At 34.8% G+C, this 22987-nt stretch overlaps 3 protein-coding genes across 4 annotated transcripts; all 3 read right to left on the reverse strand.

Moving 5' to 3' along the window:
* Positions 1 to 1162: 1162 nt before the first annotated feature.
* Positions 1163 to 2210, reverse strand: LOC116144742 (E3 ubiquitin-protein ligase RING1-like; the record flags this gene model as incomplete). Its single annotated transcript, XM_031430176.1, has 1 exon — positions 1163 to 2210. A coding segment is annotated over exon 1 (1008 nt), but the record flags the coding sequence as incomplete, so codon positions are not given.
* Positions 2211 to 3237: 1027 nt separating this feature from the next.
* LOC116144732 (zinc finger BED domain-containing protein DAYSLEEPER-like) lies at positions 3238 to 7926 on the reverse strand. 2 transcript variants are annotated; one of them, XM_031430170.1, is made up of 3 exons: positions 7696 to 7926; positions 6650 to 6784; positions 3238 to 5880 (listed from the first exon to the last, which is right to left on the reverse strand). In XM_031430170.1, the coding sequence occupies exon 3, from the start codon at positions 5848 to 5850 to the stop codon at positions 3517 to 3519; it is 2334 nt and encodes a 777-aa protein (XP_031286030.1). In that variant the 5' UTR covers positions 5851 to 5880; positions 6650 to 6784; positions 7696 to 7926; the 3' UTR covers positions 3238 to 3516. The 2 variants fall into 2 exon arrangements, with proteins under 2 accessions (XP_031286030.1, XP_031286028.1); XM_031430168.1 differs by lacking the exon at positions 6650 to 6784.
* A 5664-nt stretch (positions 7927 to 13590) lies between these two features.
* On the reverse strand, positions 13591 to 14626 carry LOC116144723 (DNA-directed RNA polymerase subunit 10-like protein). Its single transcript, XM_031430162.1, has 4 exons — positions 14570 to 14626; positions 14440 to 14498; positions 13758 to 13852; positions 13591 to 13631 (listed from the first exon to the last, which is right to left on the reverse strand). The coding sequence occupies exons 1-4, from the start codon at positions 14603 to 14605 to the stop codon at positions 13606 to 13608; spliced, it is 216 nt and encodes a 71-aa protein (XP_031286022.1). The 5' UTR covers positions 14606 to 14626; the 3' UTR covers positions 13591 to 13605.
* Between the last annotated feature and the right edge of the window lie 8361 nt (positions 14627 to 22987).

The raw sequence follows: 22987 nt of genomic DNA on the forward strand, positions 1-22987 counted from the left end.
GTCTGCTTGGGAGTTTCATGGTAGCGGTTTTGAGGGTAAACAACTGTAGCGATTTTGAGGGGTTTTTAGTAGCGTAAACGATAAAATTTACAACTGAAGGTAGAATCTTGTGAAGAGAGCCACTAACAACCTTGATGGACTTGTGGAGTGTCTTCTTGCGTATCAATTGGAACTTTAGCGAAGCGAGAGGAGGCTTGAAGGTACGTAGTCCATAGCTTCAGGGTGGTCCTATTGACCTCAGTTTATATGGTGAACCTCAAGGGCTTGAATCCTAGTAGGACTCGGAGTCCTACTTGGTAGGAGAACTCTCTTTTCAGGAAGAGATTGGTATTTTTACCTTTATCTCTTAAGGCTTCCCTCTTTGGGTGAGATACGGCATCTTGTCAAAAGAGGAATTTGGTTAGGATTCTAATCCTTGTCATGAACTGTTGTGAGAGAATGGGTCAGACCCAGTTTAGCTTAACTCGGGAGATGGCCCAACTCATAAAGCAGACAGTTCCCAAGGTATTCTAAGCATGGATCCAATTAGGATTGGGCCAAGACTCTGGGCCGTCATATATCATTGTTGCGATTGGACCTCGTCAGGATTTTTGGCCTATATAGTTTGTCCCCTACTCTCTTAAGTTAAAAAGTTCTTAGCTTAAGAAAGTAGAATCAGTTACCTACGTTTGGGGCAGATAGGCCATGCTTCCTGGGTGGATAGTTAGGTCATCAAAGGAGTCAAGGGGACGCACAAAAGTTGGCTCGATTCAAATTGTCTAGCCAAACAAAGAGAAAGACATAAAGATTTTGTGGTTGTAAAGCTTGTGCCTGCCCGGCTCGGCACGCTTCAGCTCGAGAAATGATATCCAAACGGGGCAAGGTATTCGTCGTGGGGTCACTTCCACATGTTTATCCGACACTAACTTGGCTCACAACATTTTGGGCTTTATTTGGCCAGCTGGGTGTGTGTTGACGACCTTGATGGGGCTAACTGAGATAATTGTCAATCTTTCAAAGGGGTATAGCCATGATGATATGGATCCTTGACATGAAATTGAGGCATTTTGCTGAGATCGTCTGAGCCATCTCCAGGTTAGTGCAGTTAGGGAGCTCGTGCTTCTCACCTCGTGCGAGTCACTGTAACAACTACTGTAAACTAGTACAATGCATGCATAATAACAATAGAAAATAAGAGCATAAGAAAATAGAGAGCAAGAAGATTGAAGAGCTGACCTCCACCAGACGCTGTCGCTCTGCTCTCCGTAAAATCAAAGTATCGTCGACTCCATTCCGATAACGCACGAACTGGTCTCAAACACGTTAGCTGACTCCATAGCCAATCTATATTATTAGCTAGCTCTTCTTCGAACCTGTACCCATTATTCTCATTCCGATTGTCATTCTCTTCATCTTGATCTTCATCTCGATCTTTCACCTCGTAGCGACACACAGGACACGTATTGTGAAGCCTCAGCCACGGGATTATGCACTCAGAATGATATAAATGCTTGCATGGCAGCTCTCTAACCTCCCCTTCAACCTCGAACTCTTCTTTGCAAACTGGACAAGATTGCATCAAATGATACTCCGAGATTCTCACTCTCGGCAGCGCGTCGATCACTGCACGTGCTGCCGGAGGCGGCCCTGGTCGATCGTTTTGAGTCATTTCTTCAATGATCTGATGCATTGAGTCCATCTCAACGTCGGCATAATTGATATTATCATTATTATTATTATTATTATTATCTCGAGGCTCGAGTTCCGGCATTGTAACAGGTCTCGGCGGGCGAGTTGGGTTGTCGAAATGGAGAGATATCCACGACTGGAGGTTGTCTTCGGTGCTGTTGTTTCGGTGATCGGATTCGAGTACCCATCTCGTTCTTCTTTCAATGTTTCTGTTTCGTTCCTGTCGTGTTGACGGGTCGAGGGTGAGAGCCAAAGAGTCTAGTAAGCGCGACGGGGGCGCGGGCGCGACATGGCTGGGAAAATTAGGAGAGAAGAAGCGCGGCCTGGAAAGGTCGAGCTCGTGAAGAAGCTCATGAGAGCAATGTGGGCAAAAGAGGTCAAAGGGGTTTATAGTTGAGGAGAGACGAGTGACTCGTCGGCAATTTTGGCACCTGAAGTAATGGAAAGTTCTCATTCTTTGGACGCCATTAACAATAACACGAGGTCGATGAGCTAGAGACATGTATGATAATATTGGGATATTTTTTTTTTTTTTTTTTTTCTCCGTGTGATTGTGAATTGAAGAAGAAGGAGAATTGGGAGGTGTTTATATAAGGAAGTATTGTGAAGAGAGAGAAAAGGATAGCTTTAAGAGCTACAGGAAGTGATTCTTTCTTTCTTTCTTTGGAAGTGTTTTTTTGTGTTTTTGTTTTGAAGTTTTGCTTTTATGTTTATATTTTAGTTTCTTGAAGAAGCAAAGTAAAGGATGATTGAGAAATGTTGCGAGTTTGGATTTTGTTTTGGTTCCTTTAGTTATAAACTTAACTTTTGCAAGGAAGTTGGGTCAAGTCCGATTTTGTTAGGTTTTGAGTTGGGTTGCCTCATATTTGGGCCACTTTAAATTCCCTGGTACGAGCCCAACAATAATTTTCAAAATGGTGGTTCTATTTGTCCCATTATTTTTTAAACTGCCTTAATTAGAAGTTTTAAAATATATATATATATATATGCTGATATGATCGGACAATGATGCAGTCGTCAAACTGCCAAAATCTGGTAGTTAACGACGTCCAAGATATGATCATCATAGATCTAATAATTTCTAACTAAATATATGATAGATCAAGCCAAAAAACAGCCATCGTTCTGACATTGGTGCCAATGATGGTTTCTCGAGGCTCGCAGTGGCTTAGGTGGATAAGAACATTTTTGTTAATTTATAAATTTTTATTGTAAAAGGTAATTATATATTTTGAATTAAATAGAATAAGATTTGATTTTGAATTTGACGATGTAAATATTAAAAAAACAAGTGTTTTTACTGTTCACATTAAATAAGATAGTTAAATAGTGTTTTAAAAATTATACGTTAACAATTGAGAAAGAAAGAGGATTCAAACTCAACACCATTTGAATATCCACGTCAGAGATTTTTCGAACCACTCCCTTTGAGTAATCACATCAAAGTCACTATTTTATTTACTCTTTCAATAATTTATTCATATATAGAATCCATATGTATAGCATTATTTTATGCTTGAATATTCCAAGTTTATACCTGCCAATCTTTCTATAAGAGATAAAAGAACGTAATAATAGCCGAAAACTAAATTCAGGGCCAAGGATAGCTGAAGTTAGCAAGATATGACATTAACTTGAACTTTAATTCACTGCATTCATGAACACTAGCAAATCAGCAATTCCTAAAGCAGCATAATTGTATCCTACACTAAAAATATTTCATAATAACAAAGATCACAGTAGGAAAAAAGGAAAACAAAAACTAAATGACAACTGCTATCAACCAACACCTAAAAACCTTGGGAGCAAAACCATCTATCCTGTAAGAGGAAAACAAAACCTAAACCCCTAAAATTCCATTTTCACAATTGAATTAGTGAAATCAGATGATAATGATGCATACTGGAACCAATCCTTGGCACAAATCAGAGCCTCCAATGTCACTGGACGCAGTGAAGTCCGGTAGGCATCCATCTTCTTGCTAGTAGTGTCGAACACAGAATCAGGAGCAACTGTAGACAATGGTATTGACAAAATATCAGAAGCCATCTTGGAAAGAGTTGGATACTTCAGTTGGTTTAGTTTCCACCAATCCAAAATATCAAACTCTTGTGCACGAGGCAACAGTGATTCTTCAAGATACTGATCTAATTCTGATTTCGATGGCTGAGTACTTGCAAGCTCACAGATGTAGACTTCAAAATCTGAGAGCCCATCTCCAATAGTAATAAGAGGCATTTCTTGAGAGCTATGCGGTAATTCTTCAGAAAGTCCTTGATGGGTCCCTTCTTGATAGGTCCCTTCTTGAGTATTTCCTTCTTGATAGATCACTTCTTGGGTATTTCCTTCTTGATAGATCACTTCTTGAGTATTTCCTTCTTGATAGGTCCCTTCTTGAGGATTTCCTTCTTGATAGTGTGCTTCTTGAGGATTTCCTTCTTGATAGTGTCCTTGATAGTTCCCTTCTTGAGGATGTCCTTCCTGATAGGTTCCTTCTTCAGGGATATCTTCTAGTTGAGCGTCTTCTTGGGGGATTTGTTCTTGAATAGTTTCAGTTTTTGGGAGGACCTCATTTGTTTCTTCCATAAAAGCATCTGGAGGAGGAAGTGCATGCACAAGATATTCATCAAAGAGTTCATGAATGCCATCATCAACAACCTTGATCCACGTCTCAGCATCCTCACCATATATCCTAGAGAAACTGAACTCAATGAGCTTCATTTTGAACCTTGGATCGATAACAACAGCAATCGCCAAAACAAGAAAGCATTCTCTCCAATATTCATTGAACTTTTCTTTCAAAGGTCTGGTCAGATAGCTGACAAAGGGATCTTCACTCATGGCTGCTTGTGTCAACTCTAATTGAATTTTTGACACTTCATGGTAGAAGGCACTGGCAGTTGGGTATATCGGAGAAGTTACTATGTTGGCTGCATCAAAGAAAGACCTCAAGTATATGCAGAGAATTTCTACCTGCTTCCACTCATCCATCGATGGGGGGACTATGTGGTAATCGGGATCATAGGTTTCTAAACAAGAAAATACTTGCTTTAGCTCATTAGCAGCCACCAGCATATGGAAAGTTGTGTTCCATTTAGTTTGGTCGTCAATGAAGAGTTCTTTTGTGCTGGGCACTCGAAGTTGTTCCTTCAGCTCAAGAAACTTCTCTTCATGAGCATCTGAAGTTTTGACATACTTTACACTATCACGGATTTTCTTGACAGCTGCCCCGGTTGCTCCTATTGCAGCCTGTGCCAAACGACTTATAACGCGAGCATAGCAATTCCCTATTAACAACTGACCATTCAACATAAGTGGATTCTTGACAGGAAGGCAGCCTCTGAGATGTTGATTTATGGTTTCATTTGAAAAGGAGCGATCAAGTGTGAGGGTCAGCAACTTGCTCTCCAGATGCCAGTCAGATAGGCAAGTCACAAGAGCTTGATTAAAGGCAACATCTGAATCTGGTGAAGGAACCATAACAACATTAAGAATCCGACGATGCAAATTCCAATCACCATCAATGAAGTACCCTGTTAGGACTGCATAGCCAACAGTTTGATTTGAAGTCCACAAATCCAATGTAAGGTTCACACGTCCAGGAATTTCACTGATAAAATTCAAAAGGCTTTGCTTCTCTCTCAGGTACATTGCCACACAATCCCCTTGGATGGTGTTGAAGCTGACCACATTAAACTGGGGTTGAAGAGTATGAACGAAATCAACAAAACCAGAATGTTCAACAATGTGCGGGGGATAATCATGCATTATGATCATCTTAGCTATTTCATGGCTGCAGCGATCCTGATTGAAAGGGATGCTAGCAATTCCAGCAGGTGATCTGTAGCGTCTTTTGGGAGGATCAGTGGCATTCCCTGTTTTGGAATTTGGAGTATATGGAGATTGTTGATTTTTCTGGCGGCTTACTGGGCATATTCCCATGGTAATATGTCGTTTGAGGTGGCTGGTTCCAGCTAGCTTTGAACCGGTAATGTAAGCAAATGATTTCTTGCATTGCTTGCAGCAGGCCCTAGTACATCCAGCTCCAACAGTTTCTACAGTGAAGTATTCCCACACAATAGACTTCTTTCTCCTACGCTTATTAGGCTGAGTTTCTGAACCAGGTGGTTCATTGTTATCAATAGGTGTAGTAGGCATCACAGCTGCAATAGGGGAATCCATCTCAATAGGAGACTCCAGCAAAGAAGAAGACTGCAGCATTAAAAGCTTCAATTATTACAAATAACAACTGAAGTAGACTATTGAAAACTTCTTGTAGACAAAGTAATAGAAACATAACAAAGCAATACAGTATCAAACAAATTTCACAGATACAAATGAAAGACAGATATTATAAATTTTCAAGCAATAAGCAGCCAAGCTGGTTCAAAGTTCACCAACATCCTTGGCTATTCATATACAAGGTAGACTTTCTAAATGTTCGAAGAGGAAGGCTGTACTTCCTATTAGACAATTGTCTCATATCTAGAAGATAGTCATAATCTTTATCACTGTAATTCATATCCCAAAGTAAAACATAGAAACCTCCCAATTGAAATTGTATTCCATATGCTTAAATGCACAATAACAGTTCAGTAGTTGTTTTGGAATGAAAAAAAAAAGGCTATGCAACATGTTACAACTACTATTTTAATTTCATACGTTAGATCTACTCAATTTTTTTTTTTTTTTTTTTTTTTTTTAATAGGAAATGTAGAAATGTATGTTAATGACAAAAAACTTAGAAAGTTGATCAGAAATCCACTCCTACATTACACCCACTCAATTACAAATCCCATGACAAAATTCACAATAAGTGTCATCCAAACAACTTTAAGAAGAGATATAATTTAAAGGGATATTACTCTAGAGAATAAGTTATGCCTTTTTAAATTACATATTCTTTTTACAATGATAATCACCCCTTAAAAGACAGCAGAGAAAATTCATCACAAGAATTGAATCACAGGATTAAGTGCACCTTGCAACAGTTCCATCAGCGCTAGAAAACAACTAAACTGAATGCTTGCCCAAAACCTGGAAACTTTAAAAGGGATGATAATAGAAGCAAAATCTACATAAATTGGCAGTTAGATCCACTAGGAAGACACGGACCCTGTATCACACATAATGAACTAATAATTTGTATAGCTAAAAAATACTTCCTGCATATTATAAACTCCTTCAACCATAAACTAAGCACGGTAATAATTAGAAAATAGAAAAAACCACTACAAGAATGGATTCAATTTACACAGCACAATTTGCAAAAAGCAATCTAAGTTCTTTCCAGATGAAGTTGGGTGCTAATTGCCCTACACTAGACAACACTCTCAAGCTACAAAGGATAAAATTCACCTACTTGGTGAACTTAACAAGCCACCAGGAAAACCTGGGCCATTAAGGACAGAAAGACGCCCATCATATATTCAGTCTACTACTTGTGAAACATAACTAATAAACAATCATCTACAAAAAGGGCAACAGAGCTCCTCTAAACACACACCTCAGGCCTGCTTCACACTACTTGTACCCTGTGCTTTAAGAACGAGAATCATAGCTGAAAACAGTTGTACCTCGGCTATTGATAATAAATTTAGATTTTACACAAAATTAGTCAAGTATTACACCGAGCTAACCTTCCAACAGGACAGCTCACGATTATAAAACACTAGAAAACATGGACCTAGTATAACTACACAAAATTATCATAAATTAGCATAAAGTGAAGAACTCTATAACAAAAAATTCAAACAAGAAGGAGTATGAACCAAACCAAGAAACAAAACGCCGAAAACAAAACCCCAAACACAACAACTAACAACGAAGGATACATAATTAAGCTAAAAAGCTCAAAATTAATCCAAAAATAGAATATTTCGAACCAAACCCAGAAGTATTAAGATCAAACGAGAAAAAAATCAAAACCAGATCTAAAAAAAAAAATCCCAAAGAGCACGAAAATAGCAATAAAAAACAAGAAAACTACTAAAAATCGAATACACATACAGAGACAGAGAAGCTCACCTTTACTGACGGATCTAAAGAAGTAAAGGGCGAGAGAAAGGCCGAGAAACGCTAAGAAAACTCGAATCTAGGGTTTCCGAATTGAAAATTTCTGGGGAATTTGGAAGAAAAATCAAAAATAAAAATAAAAATTTGAATTTTGGTTACAGGGGAAAATTGGAGGTAGAAGAAGGAGTTAATGGGCTTGAGCTTGAAGGTTTAGAGCTCTGGGAAAACAAAAACAAAAAAAAAAAAACCCTAATGGACCAGACCAGAATTGACCGAGGGCTAGGGCTACCACTTTATAAGCTTCCTTTTGTTTCAGGCCTTTTATTGGAGATAAATCTGACTCTATTTATATTGAATGAGGATAGGAGCGTAAATTCACTGCTAGTTGGACATGAACTTTGGGTCCATTCCCTGTATTTATTTTATTTATAAATTTATTTTATTTTCTTTTTCTGTTTAGAGACATGAGTTTTCCTAGTTGATTTTGATGAGTGGTTGTGAGTGGAGCCACCTGTAATTATTGAATCTGGACCTTCCATTTTTTATTTAAGTTAATAGAATAATAGGGTGAACTTCGTTGACATTGTCACATTTTATGTGAAATTACATATTTAACCCTAATTGATGATCTCACCATCTAACCACACCAAACCCTCACAAATTTATTGGACGAAATTGTCCCCATATTTAAAAACCCAATCTCCATTCTCTTCACAATTGATAGCCCAAGAAAACCAATTCCCTCCTCTAAAATCATTCAAAATTGAAACCCTAAACCCATGGCATTGTGCGATTTGTATGTAAGTTTTTTTTGATAATTTTTTGAACTATGTTGATTGGGCTGATGTTATTGTGATAATTTGAAGTTATTTTGATGTTTGTTAATTGGGGAATTGATTTTATTGCTTGTTGATTGTTGTGACTAGGACATGTGTAAATGAATTTGGTTTGGTTAGGGTTTATACGTTGTGTTTTTGGTTGGGTTTAGGGATTTTATTGATTTAAAATTGTTGAGGGGTTGATTTTTATGTGAAATGTGTTGTTGTTAATTGCGTTTTCTAGTGAAATAAGGCAAAGGGGATAGTTAAAAATCGACTAAAATGCCGTTTTGGGTGATATTAGACTATTGGTCGGTTTTTCAGAAAAATCAAGAAATTTTCGATACCTATAAATAGGATGAGTATTGGACATTAAGCATTTTGTCCAATTGTTTGATACTTTCTATTGGGCTCATATTGGTCACTGTAATGTTCAATACTTGTTGATAAAGGGTATAAGATAGATGTCGTCTTCAACCTCTTGATTGTTTTTTGATCGATAAGTCCAATACAGCCTATCAATTCACCTCCACAAATGCCTATAACCTTCCATTTTCATCATGCCCGGAGAAATATAAATTCAATTAACAGATCAAAACAACTATCTAACAAAAAAATACTTTAAATTTACATGTTTCCTAAACATACGTTTGACAAGTTACAAAAAAAATTAAATGTTTACAAGTTTCTAGCAACATATTGTACATTTTCTCTCTTTGTGGAGCTTTCAAAATGTGAACAAAATCATTCAATAACACCTCCTTCAATTGGGAAAACGAAGATTTGGTATAGTTTAAAGATTTAGATAGTGAGTTTTGATTTAAGGTTTATGAAATTGTTACTGGGGGCAATTTCGAACTTTAACAAATTAGAAAATTGAGTTTGGCTACATTGTAAGATACTTTAGGGTAGCGTTTGGCTNTACGTTGTGTTTTTGGTTGGGTTTAGGGATTTTATTGATTTAAAATTGTTGAGGGGTTGATTTTTATGTGAAATGTGTTGTTGTTAATTGCGTTTTCTAGTGAAATAAGGCAAAGGGGATAGTTAAAAATCGACTAAAATGCCGTTTTGGGTGATATTAGACTATTGGTTGGTTTTTCAGAAAAATCAAGAAATTTTCGATACCTATAAATAGGATGAGTATTGGACATTAAGCATTTTGTCCAATTGTTTGATACTTTCTATTGGGCTCATATTGGTCACTGTAATGTTCAATACTTGTTGATAAAGGGTATAAGATAGATGTCGTCTTCAACCTCTTGATTGTTTTTTGATCGATAAGTCCAATACAGCCTATCAATTCACCTCCACAAATGCCTATAACCTTCCATTTTCATCATGCCCGGAGAAATATAAATTCAATTAACAGATCAAAACAACTATCTAACAAAAAAATACTTTAAATTTACATGTTTCCTAAACATACGTTTGACAAGTTACAAAAAAAATTAAATGTTTACAAGTTTCTAGCAACATATTGTACATTTTCTCTCTTTGTGGAGCTTTCAAAATGTGAACAAAATCATTCAATAACACCTCCTTCAATTGGGAAAACGAAGATTTGGTATAGTTTAAAGATTTAGATAGTGAGTTTTGATTTAAGGTTTATGAAATTGTTACTGGGGGCAATTTCGAACTTTAACAAATTAGAAAATTGAGTTTGGCTACATTGTAAGATACTTTAGGGTAGCGTTTGACTTACTATTTATGATACTATTTGGGCTCCAATTTTCTGAATGTGTATTTGTTTTAAGAAAAATGTTATCCTTATAAAGACTCATACAAAGAGAGTTACAAAGTGACATCATCCGAAAGAAAAAAAATAAAGAAAAAACAGAAAAAGAGAAATCATGAAAATCAAAAGTAGAGATTATTTTTATATACCCCCTTTGTATGTGTGTCTTTGTAAAACTAGTATTGCTCTTTGTTTTATTAATCAGGGAAATGTATCCCAAAAATTGGATTCCTGACATTTTTGACCATTCTGTTTGTGGGGCTTGCCATCTGCAGTTTTTTTTTATCTTTTCCTTCATTCTTTTTTATTTCTTTCTTCTTGTTCTTCTTTATTTTTTCGGCCCTTCTTCTTCCAACCACCGCAACAACTCTCTCTTCCACCTGCCATCCGCAAGTTTTTTCCTCTTTTCCTTCTTTCTTTTTTATTTATTTCTTCTTCTTCTTCTTTATTTCTTCAGTTCCAACCACCACTGCAACTCTCTCTTCCACCTGCCATCTACAAGTGCTTTTCTCTTTTCCTTCTTTCTCCTTCTTTTTTCACCAGTTCGTCTTCTTCCTACCACTACTACAACTGTCTCTTCCACCTACATTCAAACACATAAACCCAGCACAACTACAACTCTCTCTTCCACCTGCATTCAACCTCTCGCGAAGCTCATTTCGGCCGATTTGCACTATTTCGGCGTACAGCTCAGTCATTATATTTTAATGGTCAAAACGGGGCAGAAATAGAGAGGGATCGAGTCAACCACAATAACGTATTATAGACGACATGACGACTCTACGGGATAACATAATGATTGAAATGTGGATATCACATATGATCATATCGTAGTCGTTAATTGAGTATAGGTGTACAAACGATTTTAAGGGATGATAATTGGTAGTTTTGTCATATATGTATTAATGTGGTGTTTTTAAACTATTGGATTAGTACTTGAAATTAATATGGAAAATTTGATTTTAATTTAGTGGTTACGAAATTACCAATCAAATATTTAATATTATTAAAATATAAATTGATAAGTTTTTAGGTTATAATAATAAATTATTTAAAAAAATTGCACCCAAATATTGTATCAATAGGTCATTTATAAAAAAAAAAAAAAAAAAAAATATACCAAACAAATATTCAACAATTTATTCAACTCAAATAGCAAAGTCAAAATAATCTACCAAACACATTTTATTCAAATCATATTCTCGTAATAATAATTCAACTCAACTTAACAATACTATTTCAAAAATCTTATCCAAAATTAGGGTTAAATAATATAATTTACCTAATTTTAGATTTGTTAAAATATACGTGGATTTGTTTTTTTCTTTTTTTCTTTTTTCTCCTTGATGATAGATTTTTGAAAATTTTAAAAGGAGTTTTTGATGAAGTTTATTTGGATTTTAACCAAATGATAATGATTTTAAAATTTATTATGTCATCTCTCTGAAAAATATAATATGCTAATTAAAACAATTACATAAATTTATGGTGAAAATTAGTATTTTTGGTGCTATTTCAACTCGTTTAATTTAGTTGTTTTGCTATAAGTTTGTCTACAAATTTTGCTATTAAAACATAAGTTTTATTATAAATAAAAGGGTTAATTTATTGACTCTTCTGCGGTTTGATTAAACAATAAAAATTCTTTTGAGGTTTTTGAAATAATAATAATAATTATTATTATTATTATTTTTTCTATGAAGTGAATTGGTAATGAACCGTTAAGACTTACACTATTATGAGTATACAAATATTTACATAATTATGCCTTAACCGTTTATTTCTAATACTCAAAGCTTAACTATGGTTGAGTTTTTGTTGACGTTGGAAGGATTATTGTAATTAACTTTATATTAAAATATTCTCAAATATTTATAATGTAGAGATCAAAATCAATGTAATATTAACCTTCCCAAATAAATCCCAAATTTTCTACCCCAAACGATGTGTCGTTTCATAAGTTGTTGATATATCATTTAACACCTCAACCACTAATTTATCCATCAGTCACACAAGGGAACACAACATTTAGGATGAGTAGTATTATTCTATATGGTTATAAGAGAAAAATGAATTATCCGGGATATTTATTTGCAAATGGTATTTAGATTTATTATCGTGATACAGAATGATTTGTATAACTTGATGTCACTTAAATTTCCTTAACTACCTCTAGGTGACGTATGGTTTAATAAGAACTCTTGGATATATTATTTAAGAGGTCTCGAGTTCAAGTCCTTTCTCGATTGCTAGTAAAGATAACTATTGAAACTCTTACTCGACTGATAGTTCTAAGGTCCGGGGGGATTAATTAAAGTGCACATAAACTGGACCAGACAGCTCAATCATAAAAATAAATAAACTTCCTTTATCCTGAAGAGTCAAAATCATATTTCCCAATTCTCACCCAAACAGAATAATTCTCTAGCCACCCTTCAATTAAAAACCACTATAAATTAGAGATAATACATATATTTAGCTTCATTTATCCACATTATAACTGGCAGAAGTGATTTAAGATTTATGAGCTCTAATTGAAAGAAAATGAACTCAAAAAATTGAACTCCCATCAACACTTTTTTCCATTAGACATCCATCAAAGTAAAGATTTGGAAGAAAATAGATCCAAACAGTATATTAATTTACTTTCATGAAAGAAAACATTATCTCAATCTTTTGCCAGAATAATAATCCATGGCCTGAAACCACCACCTATACTATAAGCACAACCAAATCCCATGTACCAAATTCCTAATAATGCTAGAGAGAGAAAACAAAGAAACTGGGGTGACTATTGGGGCGCTAATAGGGGTGGTTACTGAGACTCTTATCTGATCGACAGTTTCAGGGTCTTGGAAGATTAGTTGAGGTGCATATAAGTTGACCTGAACACTCCGGTGATTAAAAAAAAAAAAAACAGAAACTGTCCACATGGATATATTGCAGGAAAATCGAGTTTTTCGACAGAATCAAGCTTCGCAAAATTGACGAATTGCTTCACAGTACAACTACAACGATGCAAAAAATAAAACGTCGGCAATTACTCGTATTAAAAGCTGACAAACAAGAGCAAAATGTACATTATATCTGAAAAAACAAACTTAAAACTTCCCCAGCCGGTCTCGGACTTCTCTGGAGCTGCAGCAATCTGGAAAATCAGTGAAAAGAAATCACGAGTAATCAAACCACACAAACTGTGAAATCATTGAACTACATAAATATATAGATACAAAGAGAAAAGGTAATAAAGAGAGATTGCTATTATAGTTCAGAAGCTTTTCGATGAACTACAGTAAAGAAGTTGTCCTAAAAGTGCGACAGGAACAGGATATATGAAAACAAACATCAGCTCACTCAATATCGCCTGGCTCAGCCGGTATCACACCTCTCCATAGCTGCATCAATCGCCAAAATCAGTACAAGGAAATGACAAGAGAAATCAAAGACCCCACAGCTGTGAAATCACTGAAATACATACATATATATTCAGATACAAAGAGAAAGGGAAAGAGAGATTATACCATTGTAGGTTAGAAGCTTTTCAATGATGTCCACATGAGTCATTAGCATTCGCCTACAGCAATAACGAACCAAACCCAATGCATCAAGCGCGTCCCTGCATACAACAAGAAGTTAGTGGTCTACTCAAAATATGTAAATAAAGATAGGTTGACAAATACTTTTCACGACTTTCTCTCACAAATGCTATAAACTACATATATTCACTTGTGAGGTTTCACACATCAACAATGAGGTTAACAGCTATAAACTTGGAATTGGAGTCCACAACGGCTCGATATACCGACAAAACTTACTTTATACCTCCACATCGCCCCATCTGTGCTGAGAACCACAACCCACCTCCCAGAGGATGGTACACAAATGGGTAAAACTCACCTTTAAAAACCGACTTGTTAGAGGAGAGTACCTAGCCATATAGTTATTATCTCACATGCCAAGCCCATTCTTAGCGACATGGACTCAATTAAGATCATTAGAATAACAATTAGCAATTCACTGAAATTATGAAACAATGCACAAAATTTATTCACGAACAAACACTTTAATACGTTGAATTTGAATCGTAATAATCTATCACCGAAAACAATTATATTTATTGAAAAAAAAAAAAGGGAAAGTAAATAATAAAAAGGGGAAAAACAAATACAAAATAATAAATAAACAATGGAATTAAATCATCACCCTTCAGTGTAGTCTGCCTGTAGAAGATCAAGATATGTGTCCCATTTGTTTCCAATAACCTAAAAAACAAATTAATCAAAACCAAAAACAAATACAAACACACACAGAGACAGAGATATAAAAAATTTACCTTGCCACAGGTGAAGCAACGAACTGGAATAATCATCTTTCTTTCTTCTCTGTTCTGTGTTTTGCTTGTCAGAATGCAGGATTCTGTTGGGTTATTTAAACTGAATTCGGTCGCTATAGACTACTTGTACCCTGTGCCATTAGAACTAGAATAATAACTGAAAGAGATTGTACCTTGGCTATTTATTATAGAATTCATTTATACCACAAGAAAAAAAAAAAAAAAAATTTGTTAATTAACTTTGCAATAATGAATTGATCGAATGGTTGATTTTTTATTTTTTTACCTTTCGATTTTTTTGCGTAATTGTTGACGGCTTCAAGTTATTAAAATCCAACCAAGAATTTGTCAACAGTTAATGATATGTTTCAACATATTTAGGATTATTGCCACGTTACATTTAAGAATAATAGTACCTATTTGCATAAAAAATCTAGTATTTAAAGTGATATAATATAACATAATCATTAGGGGAGTGAAAATATATATTAAACTCATTAAATGAAAATATATAACATATTAATTAAAGGACAATGCCATTTGACTTTGTATCAGTGTTCTTAAACCTGGACCGGACTATCAAGTTCGACCTAGAATTGCCTCCCTTCCCAGTCCGAAAACACTCAAAACATGGTTTTAGCTTATGACTCGGATTGCATCAGCATTGGACCGACGTAATAGTAACGAACCGTCGGTTTGATCGGTTCGGTAGCTAACTAGGTCACCAAATCTCTAATTCTGGCACCAACCATCCCACATCAAAACCTCCATCATTCTGAACTTTGGTTGGCCACTAATCGTCATCTTGGCCACCTGGTTACTTTGCGGTTTCTTGCCTAGATCACAAGGATGTGTTTGCTGGATTTTAAACCTATAGGGACTGATTTAATTTTGCGAGGGTGTGTTTGCTAGACATGCTGACGTGACTGATCCGCGAACCAAGCAAAACCCGGGAACCAGCCCCTTGACTTGGTCTGGGTTTCATAACATTGTTTTGTATACAAACTTTATATGAGTAATATTACTCTTACATGGATAACAGTTACAAATACTACTGGAATAACAACTTGCACCGATGCAGACCCAGCATCAGAATGCACTATTCCTGCATGCGGGGCAAGCCTTCCCTGACGCGAAATTCCATGCCAGCAACTCTTCGGGCCACCATCATCAGGGACATTGTTCCCCGACGCCTAATCTAGCCGGCCTTGAGCTCAATATATGAAAGCGATTCTATTGTCTTATTTTAGAGCAGAAAAATAATAATTGGACCCAATGCCTGCAGGAAGAGGATCTTTAGAATTATCACAAGCAAACACAACACAACAGCAAGGAATCGGAGCTCCAAGGCGTTTGGTGGTGTAGGGGCCGGGGGGCCTGTTGCTGAAACACACATAATTAATCTTCTCCAGGCTTTTTTGCTACAGGCCAGTCATAAGTAACAACTGGAAGCAGAAAGTAATATTTGACAGCTAAAAATTACAGTGGAAACTCATGAAATTATATATGAAATTTCCAGTTATGGTCTGATTAGAGGGTCCCCTAGATTTTCAGAATAAGCATTAAGCAGAGAAAATCATGATTATTCTTACAATTGATGAGATTACAGCTGAGGTTCTGAATTATTAAAAAATAAAAGGCAGAAGAAACCAAAAGAAAGAACTGATGAATGACAATGAGAGGGTGAAAAGTAGAGGAATCTTCTCTGCAAACACTGAAACAAACAGTTGGCCAATCTGTGTCCATGCTCAGAATGTACAGGTAATATCTCATCAACTTCAAATTGCATGCATCTTACATCAACAATCAGAATTTCTACTTATGAAAGCCCTGCAATTCAGAATATACAACATATATTCAGAACATACAACATATATTCAGAACATACATAGGAGAAAAGAAAATTAAATTAAATTAAACCTGTTTAGTTCTTCCTCCAAATACAGAGGTGCAGTAAAAATAAAATACAATAAAACTGATATTAATTGATTAATTAATTGCTTCATCTATCTGATAATACCTGCCAGTTTTCTGCGAATCTCAATTGATATATACAACGAAACAGGAGAACGTAATCGCACAACAAGATTAATAGATTATGTTTCAAACACCATCGATTGTCGCGGGAAGCGTTATTGAGAACTCAGATTTGGGCCAACCGTAAACGCAAGCACACAGGAGGCCATTTTCTACCCACCGTTGTAAAATCATAGGATTTTTTTTTTGGGGGGGGGGGGGGGGGGGGGGGGGGGGGGGGGGGAGGAAGGAGCGCGGTTGTGCCCTCGGCCTAATGGCTTGGGGCGCAACTTGGGTTCAAAGACTCAAATCTCAATTGATATATACAGCGAAAGAAAAAAAGAAATATGTCAATAATATTTTCCAATGTAGAATTCAATATCTATCTGTTGTATAATTTGTAAATTTCAGCTGTGAATGCTATATGTTAAAATGCTGTGGTTAACACACTGCTTTGATGTTTTGTACTACTTTCAGAAACTATTTAAAAATATACAAAAAAATTGGAAAATAAATCAAAGAAAATTATCAAGAAAACAGTACAACAAGCCAATTTCCATTGAATCACCAGACCAGCTGAATTGACATTGTTTAAGAGAATTGCGTGCTGCAAATAAACAAAGAAAAGCCCTTGACGTTCGCCATATCTTCCCACAGCTTTCTTGAACTTCTCGAGCGAAGATAAACTGAGTAAGAAGTTCAAGAAAGCTGTGGAAAAGCATGACAGGACTTGGATATAAACATATATATATATATATATATTATCTCTAGCTAGCTCTCCATAATTTACTCATCTTTATGCAGAACACACAAATGAAGAAGAAGAAGAACTAGAGAGATAGAAGGCAAATCCTTCTATATATAGAGCTGTAGTTTGAAGGACCACACACAAATAACATCTTAACAGCATTATATATATGACGATAAGAAGATGAAGGCTGGAGAATGGTGGGGGTGAGAAGATGTAAAGTTAAATATTATATGGTGTGAAAATAATTAATAATAAAATTTTCTTGATATTTAATAGAAATATTAGAAAATTGGGAAACAGTACTAAGAAAAGAGCCCATGCCATCACATGGTTACATGTGATAAAAGATCTTTTAGAAGGGATGGATGAGATAGGTAGCTAGCATGCATGGTCCCCAATCCTTGTATGTCTGCTCTCTACCTTACATGTTATACAACATGAACATGCATTATTCGTACACATGTTTTCCCTTATTCATGTATATAGACTCTAGATGAATCTAAAAATTTTACTTAAAAGAAAGAAAAATATATTTTATGACACATGCCATGGCGTTAGCATAGTAATTGTCATGCTTTGAGAGGTATGAGTAGGGGTGAAATCGAGTTGAGTCAAGTCGAGTATCTGGGTACTCGAACTCGACTTGATTACTATAGTACCGAGTTTAAGTTCGAGTTCAAGCTTAATGAATTGAGTTTAAACTTGAACTAAGTACCTAAAAGTCGAATTCGAGCTTTGTTAATTGAGTTTTAGTCGAGCTTTTCAAGCTTAAGCAAGCTTTTTGAGTTTTTTGTACAATGATCGAACTCAACTTATGAGATTATTCAAGCTACTTGAACTCGAACTCGAACTCGTTAGTCAAGTCAAATTTGAGCCAAAACCGAGCCGTGCTCAAGCCATTCGCTAGCGACTTGGCTTGGTTTTCATCCCTAGGTATGAGTATTTCTTTGACGTAGACAAATAGTGCGAGAGAGATACCAAAAATTGTTTACACATCAACATGCATATGGTGTTTGCGAATCATTTAGTCTCATATATATATATTTTATGACCAGGGGTGTCCAAATCAGCTTACGCACACCTTAACTAAGGACTCGAACTCAAGATCTCTTAAGTAACACACGAAAGAGTCTCAATCGAACTACTTGATCATCCAATGATAGTTAAAGATTATTAGTGTATATATATATAGATTTCATCTCTTCATATTATGTGCGATTGGCTCAGGAGAGAGAGTGTCCTCTCATCATCTTTACCCATTACTTAACAGTTCCACGAGAAATTCCCTCAGCCCCTAGTGTACATACTCCTCTTGGTAGTTTCCACCATCTATCTAAAATTGAGTCGTCCTATCATAAAGGGAAGAAAAAGCAAATGAAAAATTTAAAACAAACTAAGAAAAATGATATAGAATTTGGATGATTTAGCTAGAAATTAATATTATGAAAAAGACAAGCGTTCTCGAAAGATTGTTTCATCAATAAGGAGTATAATGAAAACTAGATTGAACGACTTCAGGTAACATTTACCCAAAGAGGTTGGCTTGGTGGTCAAGGTTGTTTGCTCTCTTTATTGACTTCCTAGGTTCGATCCAGACCTTAGGGTTATCTATTACATTTGCGACTTATCTAGAAATATTGACCTTATAAGGTATTCAATAAGTCCCAATAACTAGTCAAGGTGCGTGTAAGTTGGTCCGAACACCCAAATCATAAAATAAAAATAAAAATTATGTAACACTAATGTAGATCGGTACTTCATAATCACCTTCATACTATAAACAAACTATTGGGTGCGTTTGATTTATTATTTTGGATAAGATTTTATGGATAGTTGGATAGAGGAGTATTACGAGATAAAATTTAAAAATTTATGAAAAAGCCTCCAAGGTTTGCTAATTTAATAAACACCCCAATATATTAAAATATTGTAAAATGATAAAAACACCCCTATCACCTGCAGTGTCAGATTTCGGCCACCACCGCCGGAATCTGGCCTGAAAATTGGATAACCACACATACCGGTCGGATCTGGCGGGGAAGGATCTGGCCGGAAAAGGCCAGATCTGGCCATTACCGACCATTTTCGGTGGTCGTGTGACTGCTGTGACAGATTCCGACTACCACCGACGGTGGTTGCTGGAATCTGGAAAGTATTGGTGGTAGGGGTGTTTTTGTTAGTTTTTAAACTTTTTTTGGGGGTATTTAATGAAATTAATAAACTTATGGGGTCTACAAATAATTAAAAAGTAAAATAATATTTTGTGAATAACGTGCCAAATAACATTTGAAGAATAGGATTGGGAATATGGATAAAAACAATATGCCAAACGCACCCATTATTAGTCAAAGATGATGATAAATCAATGGTCTGAAATTGGAGTTTGAATCTGTTAAGGATATGCTGAAATGCAAATAGAATCAAACTTAGATAATCTTTGAGAATGGACCACAAGTTTAATTGTTAGATACGGTAAGTTTTTTTAAGATTTTGTATTGTTTTGTAGCTGTAGCCTCTCTAATAGTCTTTACTGTTTTTTATTGTCTTGTTGCTACTGAAACAAAAACCAAATTTCATTCTCGTGAAATTTCCAGCAGTCTCTTTAAAAAATAAAAAAATAAAAAATAAATAAAAACTGGCCCGAGTTAGACCCGGTTGGCCATATTCCTGTGCCAGGCCCGGCCGAGCCCGATTATATTATATGAACTTTTAAAACAAAACATACAACCAATATTACGACACGAGAACCTCCTAGAAAAACTTTATTAGGACATGTTCCATGAAATAAAATTTCAGAAAGCTCTCAATATATTATCAAGCTACCATTCATATGGAAAAATTATTAATAACCTTTTGAAAAATTATTTCAACACTCGTACATCATGTAAAATTAAAAGAAAAAAAAAAAATTCTTTATCAAGACAACCAAACGACAGTGTAAAGCCTACGTAGGCTTGGGCGGATGTTAAAAACTAGGGTTTCTTCATGGCCTAGAGTATGTACATCCTTAATGTTCATAAACAAAAATTAAAAAGCAATGTTCATAAACAAAAATTAAAAAGCAATTAACCAGTTATATGGAACCCTAAGGGGTTGGCCCGACGATAAAAAATGTTTTCTCATTTTATTAACTTTTTGGATTCGAACCACTTTGGGAGCTGGGACCATCACACATTTGTGGCTTACCATGGAACACATAGGTAGATCCAACCCCTTTGAGGATAGGCCTGGGCCTACCCTCAAGTTTTTTTTTTTTTTTTTTTAAATTATTAATATATAGACTCACAAAAATTGTTATTAATATATATACCTAGGTCTACCCTTAGATTTTTAAAAAATGAGAATTATTATACATATATTTAGGCCTACAAAAAACTTGTTATTAATATATATATTCCAAGCTCACATTATATTAAAAGTTTAAAACACTCTCCACTCTTCTTCTGGCTCCACTTGCTTTTTATAATTTTATCCACAAAATTCTTTACTCTCTCATTCTCTTTCTCATGCTATTCAATCTTAAAACTTTTGAAGTCCAAAATTGTTAAAGCTTTCATTAATTAAGATATCACAATTAGCTCTGTTTTCTGTTTTATCAGTTTTATATGTGTAATACTCATTTCAATTTAATTTATTTTATGGTTGAATTATGTCTTTTTTTTTTTTTTGACCTTTTTTATTCTAATTTAAGGGAAAAAAAACATGTATCTTTTAAGTTTATTTTGTGTTTTATATTTAAGAATGAATTTACTTTCCCAAATTAAAACCTTAACTATATTTTAAAAGATGTTATTCTTCACTTTTTACCCACTACTTTCCTACATTTCAAACGTCACTGTTCTGCTACTAAAAATAAATAAAGAAATTTGAGTTACTATTTATGTTTATATAAAAAAAATTCTTTTTTTTTATTAATTCATATTAAAAGCCAACACAATGTTGACTTAATTTAAATTTTGGTTGACTTTAGCTTAAGTTACGTTTGGTCAAAATTATGAAAATTTATATTATAATCTTTGAAAGCCAAAAATAAAAAATTAAATGAAGATTTTGCTCAATGTTTACTGAACACATTAACTCAAAATTTTACTTCTCGTGAATTTATTTAAGTAGGAAAGTATTGCATTATTACATTCATTTTTCTTAAGTTCTTTATATTGTATTATTTTCTTTGTTTAAGGTTTGATGATTTTTTAAAGTTTTTATTAATTGTTTAGTAAATAATGACGGAGCAACGGAGGCTTCCCTCAACAAAAATTATGGATCTGTCGCTGTTGAAACATTGGACTTATAAGATATTTAACGAGTCTTAGAAATTAATTGATGTGCATAAGTTGGCTTGGGTAGCGCAGAAAAAAAAAAAAAAAAATTGTTTTAAAAGTATAAGCATGAAGTTACCGGCGGTCCCTTACTTAATGTTTAGTTTTTCTTCTTTTAATTAAATTAATTATGTGTTTATCTAAATTCTCAAGTTATTATTTAAAGGCCAAACCCTTATAAAAATAATTATGGATCCCAAAGTTTGCAACAGTTACGTGTCAGAACAGTTTGTTTCAGAGAAAAAATTTAAGACCCCAAATTTTTTTCTAATATAGGAGTAACCCCATATTATTAAAAATATAAAATTTTCTATAAATTTTTTGACTCATATCAAACTAACCCATTATTATGTAACGCCTTTTAAATTACTAGAGGAAAAGGACGTTTGTGATGCAAACCAATGAACCATCTGGCTTTTAGAATTCTTTAAGGAGATGGGATTATGGCTTTGTAAATTATAACTCGAAAGGGAGTATTTTAAAATATGTGGTTTTAGCTCAAGGCCCGAATTCTTCTTTCTTATTATTTTAAGGTAATCTTTTAAGTGGTTTTTCATGATACTCTAAAGTTTAATTAAATAATGGGTGTGTTTGTTTTATTATTTTGAGTAGTAGTTTTGAAATATTATTAGCAAGTAAAGTTGGGTCATTATTACGAGGTATCATTTAAAAATTAACAAATAACCCCATAGGTTTGTTAATTTCTTAACACCCTAATATATAAAAGATTTGTAAAATGACAAAAACACCCCCACCACACACAGTTGTCAGATTCCGGCCACCACCGTTGGAATCTAGATTATTGTGCACAATCGACTGGATCTGGTCGGTTGTGCTCCGAGATAACCTTTTTCAGCCAGATCCATAGCTAGTCTTCAATGGCCATCGTTGACCATCAACGATGGCCATTGAAGACTAGCTATGACCAAAGATTTGGCCAGTAAATGATAGATAGACGCACAACCAGCCAAATCCATTTGGTAGTACGCTATTATACCAGATTCCGACTACCTTCCAGAGGTGGTGGCCAGAGCTAACAAATGTGGGTGGGTGGGGGTGTTTTTGTTAATTTCTAAACTTTTTTTCGGAGGGTGTTTAGTTAAATTAATAAACTTAGGTGGTTTAAAAAGTTGAATGAAATATAATAACATTTTCAAAATAGGGAAGTAAATTTGTATTTTGGAAATAGTATTAATAGGATAGGGGAAAATAATTAAACAAACGGAAAAGTTTTTTTTTATGTGATTTGAGAAATAACATAAATACTCCTAAGCCATTATGATTCATAATAAGGTTATTTACACTTTCATTCTTAACGTTTGGAGTATATTC

Source organism: Pistacia vera, unplaced genomic scaffold (genome assembly GCF_008641045.1).
Source record: "Pistacia vera cultivar Batoury unplaced genomic scaffold, PisVer_v2 Contig454, whole genome shotgun sequence".
NCBI lineage: Eukaryota > Viridiplantae > Streptophyta > Magnoliopsida > Sapindales > Anacardiaceae > Pistacia > Pistacia vera.

What these genes read in the sequence shown, in the direction of transcription:
- LOC116144732 (XM_031430168.1), bottom strand. Translation starts at nt 5,850, where the DNA reads ATGGATTCCCCTATTGCAGCTGTGATGCCTACTACACCTATTGATAAC.
- LOC116144723 (XM_031430162.1), bottom strand. Translation starts at nt 14,605, where the DNA reads ATGATTATTCCAGTTCGTTGCTTCACCTGTGGCAAG. An exon ending in GTTGCTTCACCTGTGGCAAG is followed by an intron (nt 14,499 to 14,569) that starts GTAAATTTTTTA and finishes TTTGTTTTTTAG; the next exon opens with GTTATTGGAAACAAATGGGA. An exon ending in CAGGCAGACTACACTGAAGG is followed by an intron (nt 13,853 to 14,439) that starts GTGATGATTTAA and finishes TGTTGTATGCAG; the next exon opens with GGACGCGCTTGATGCATTGG.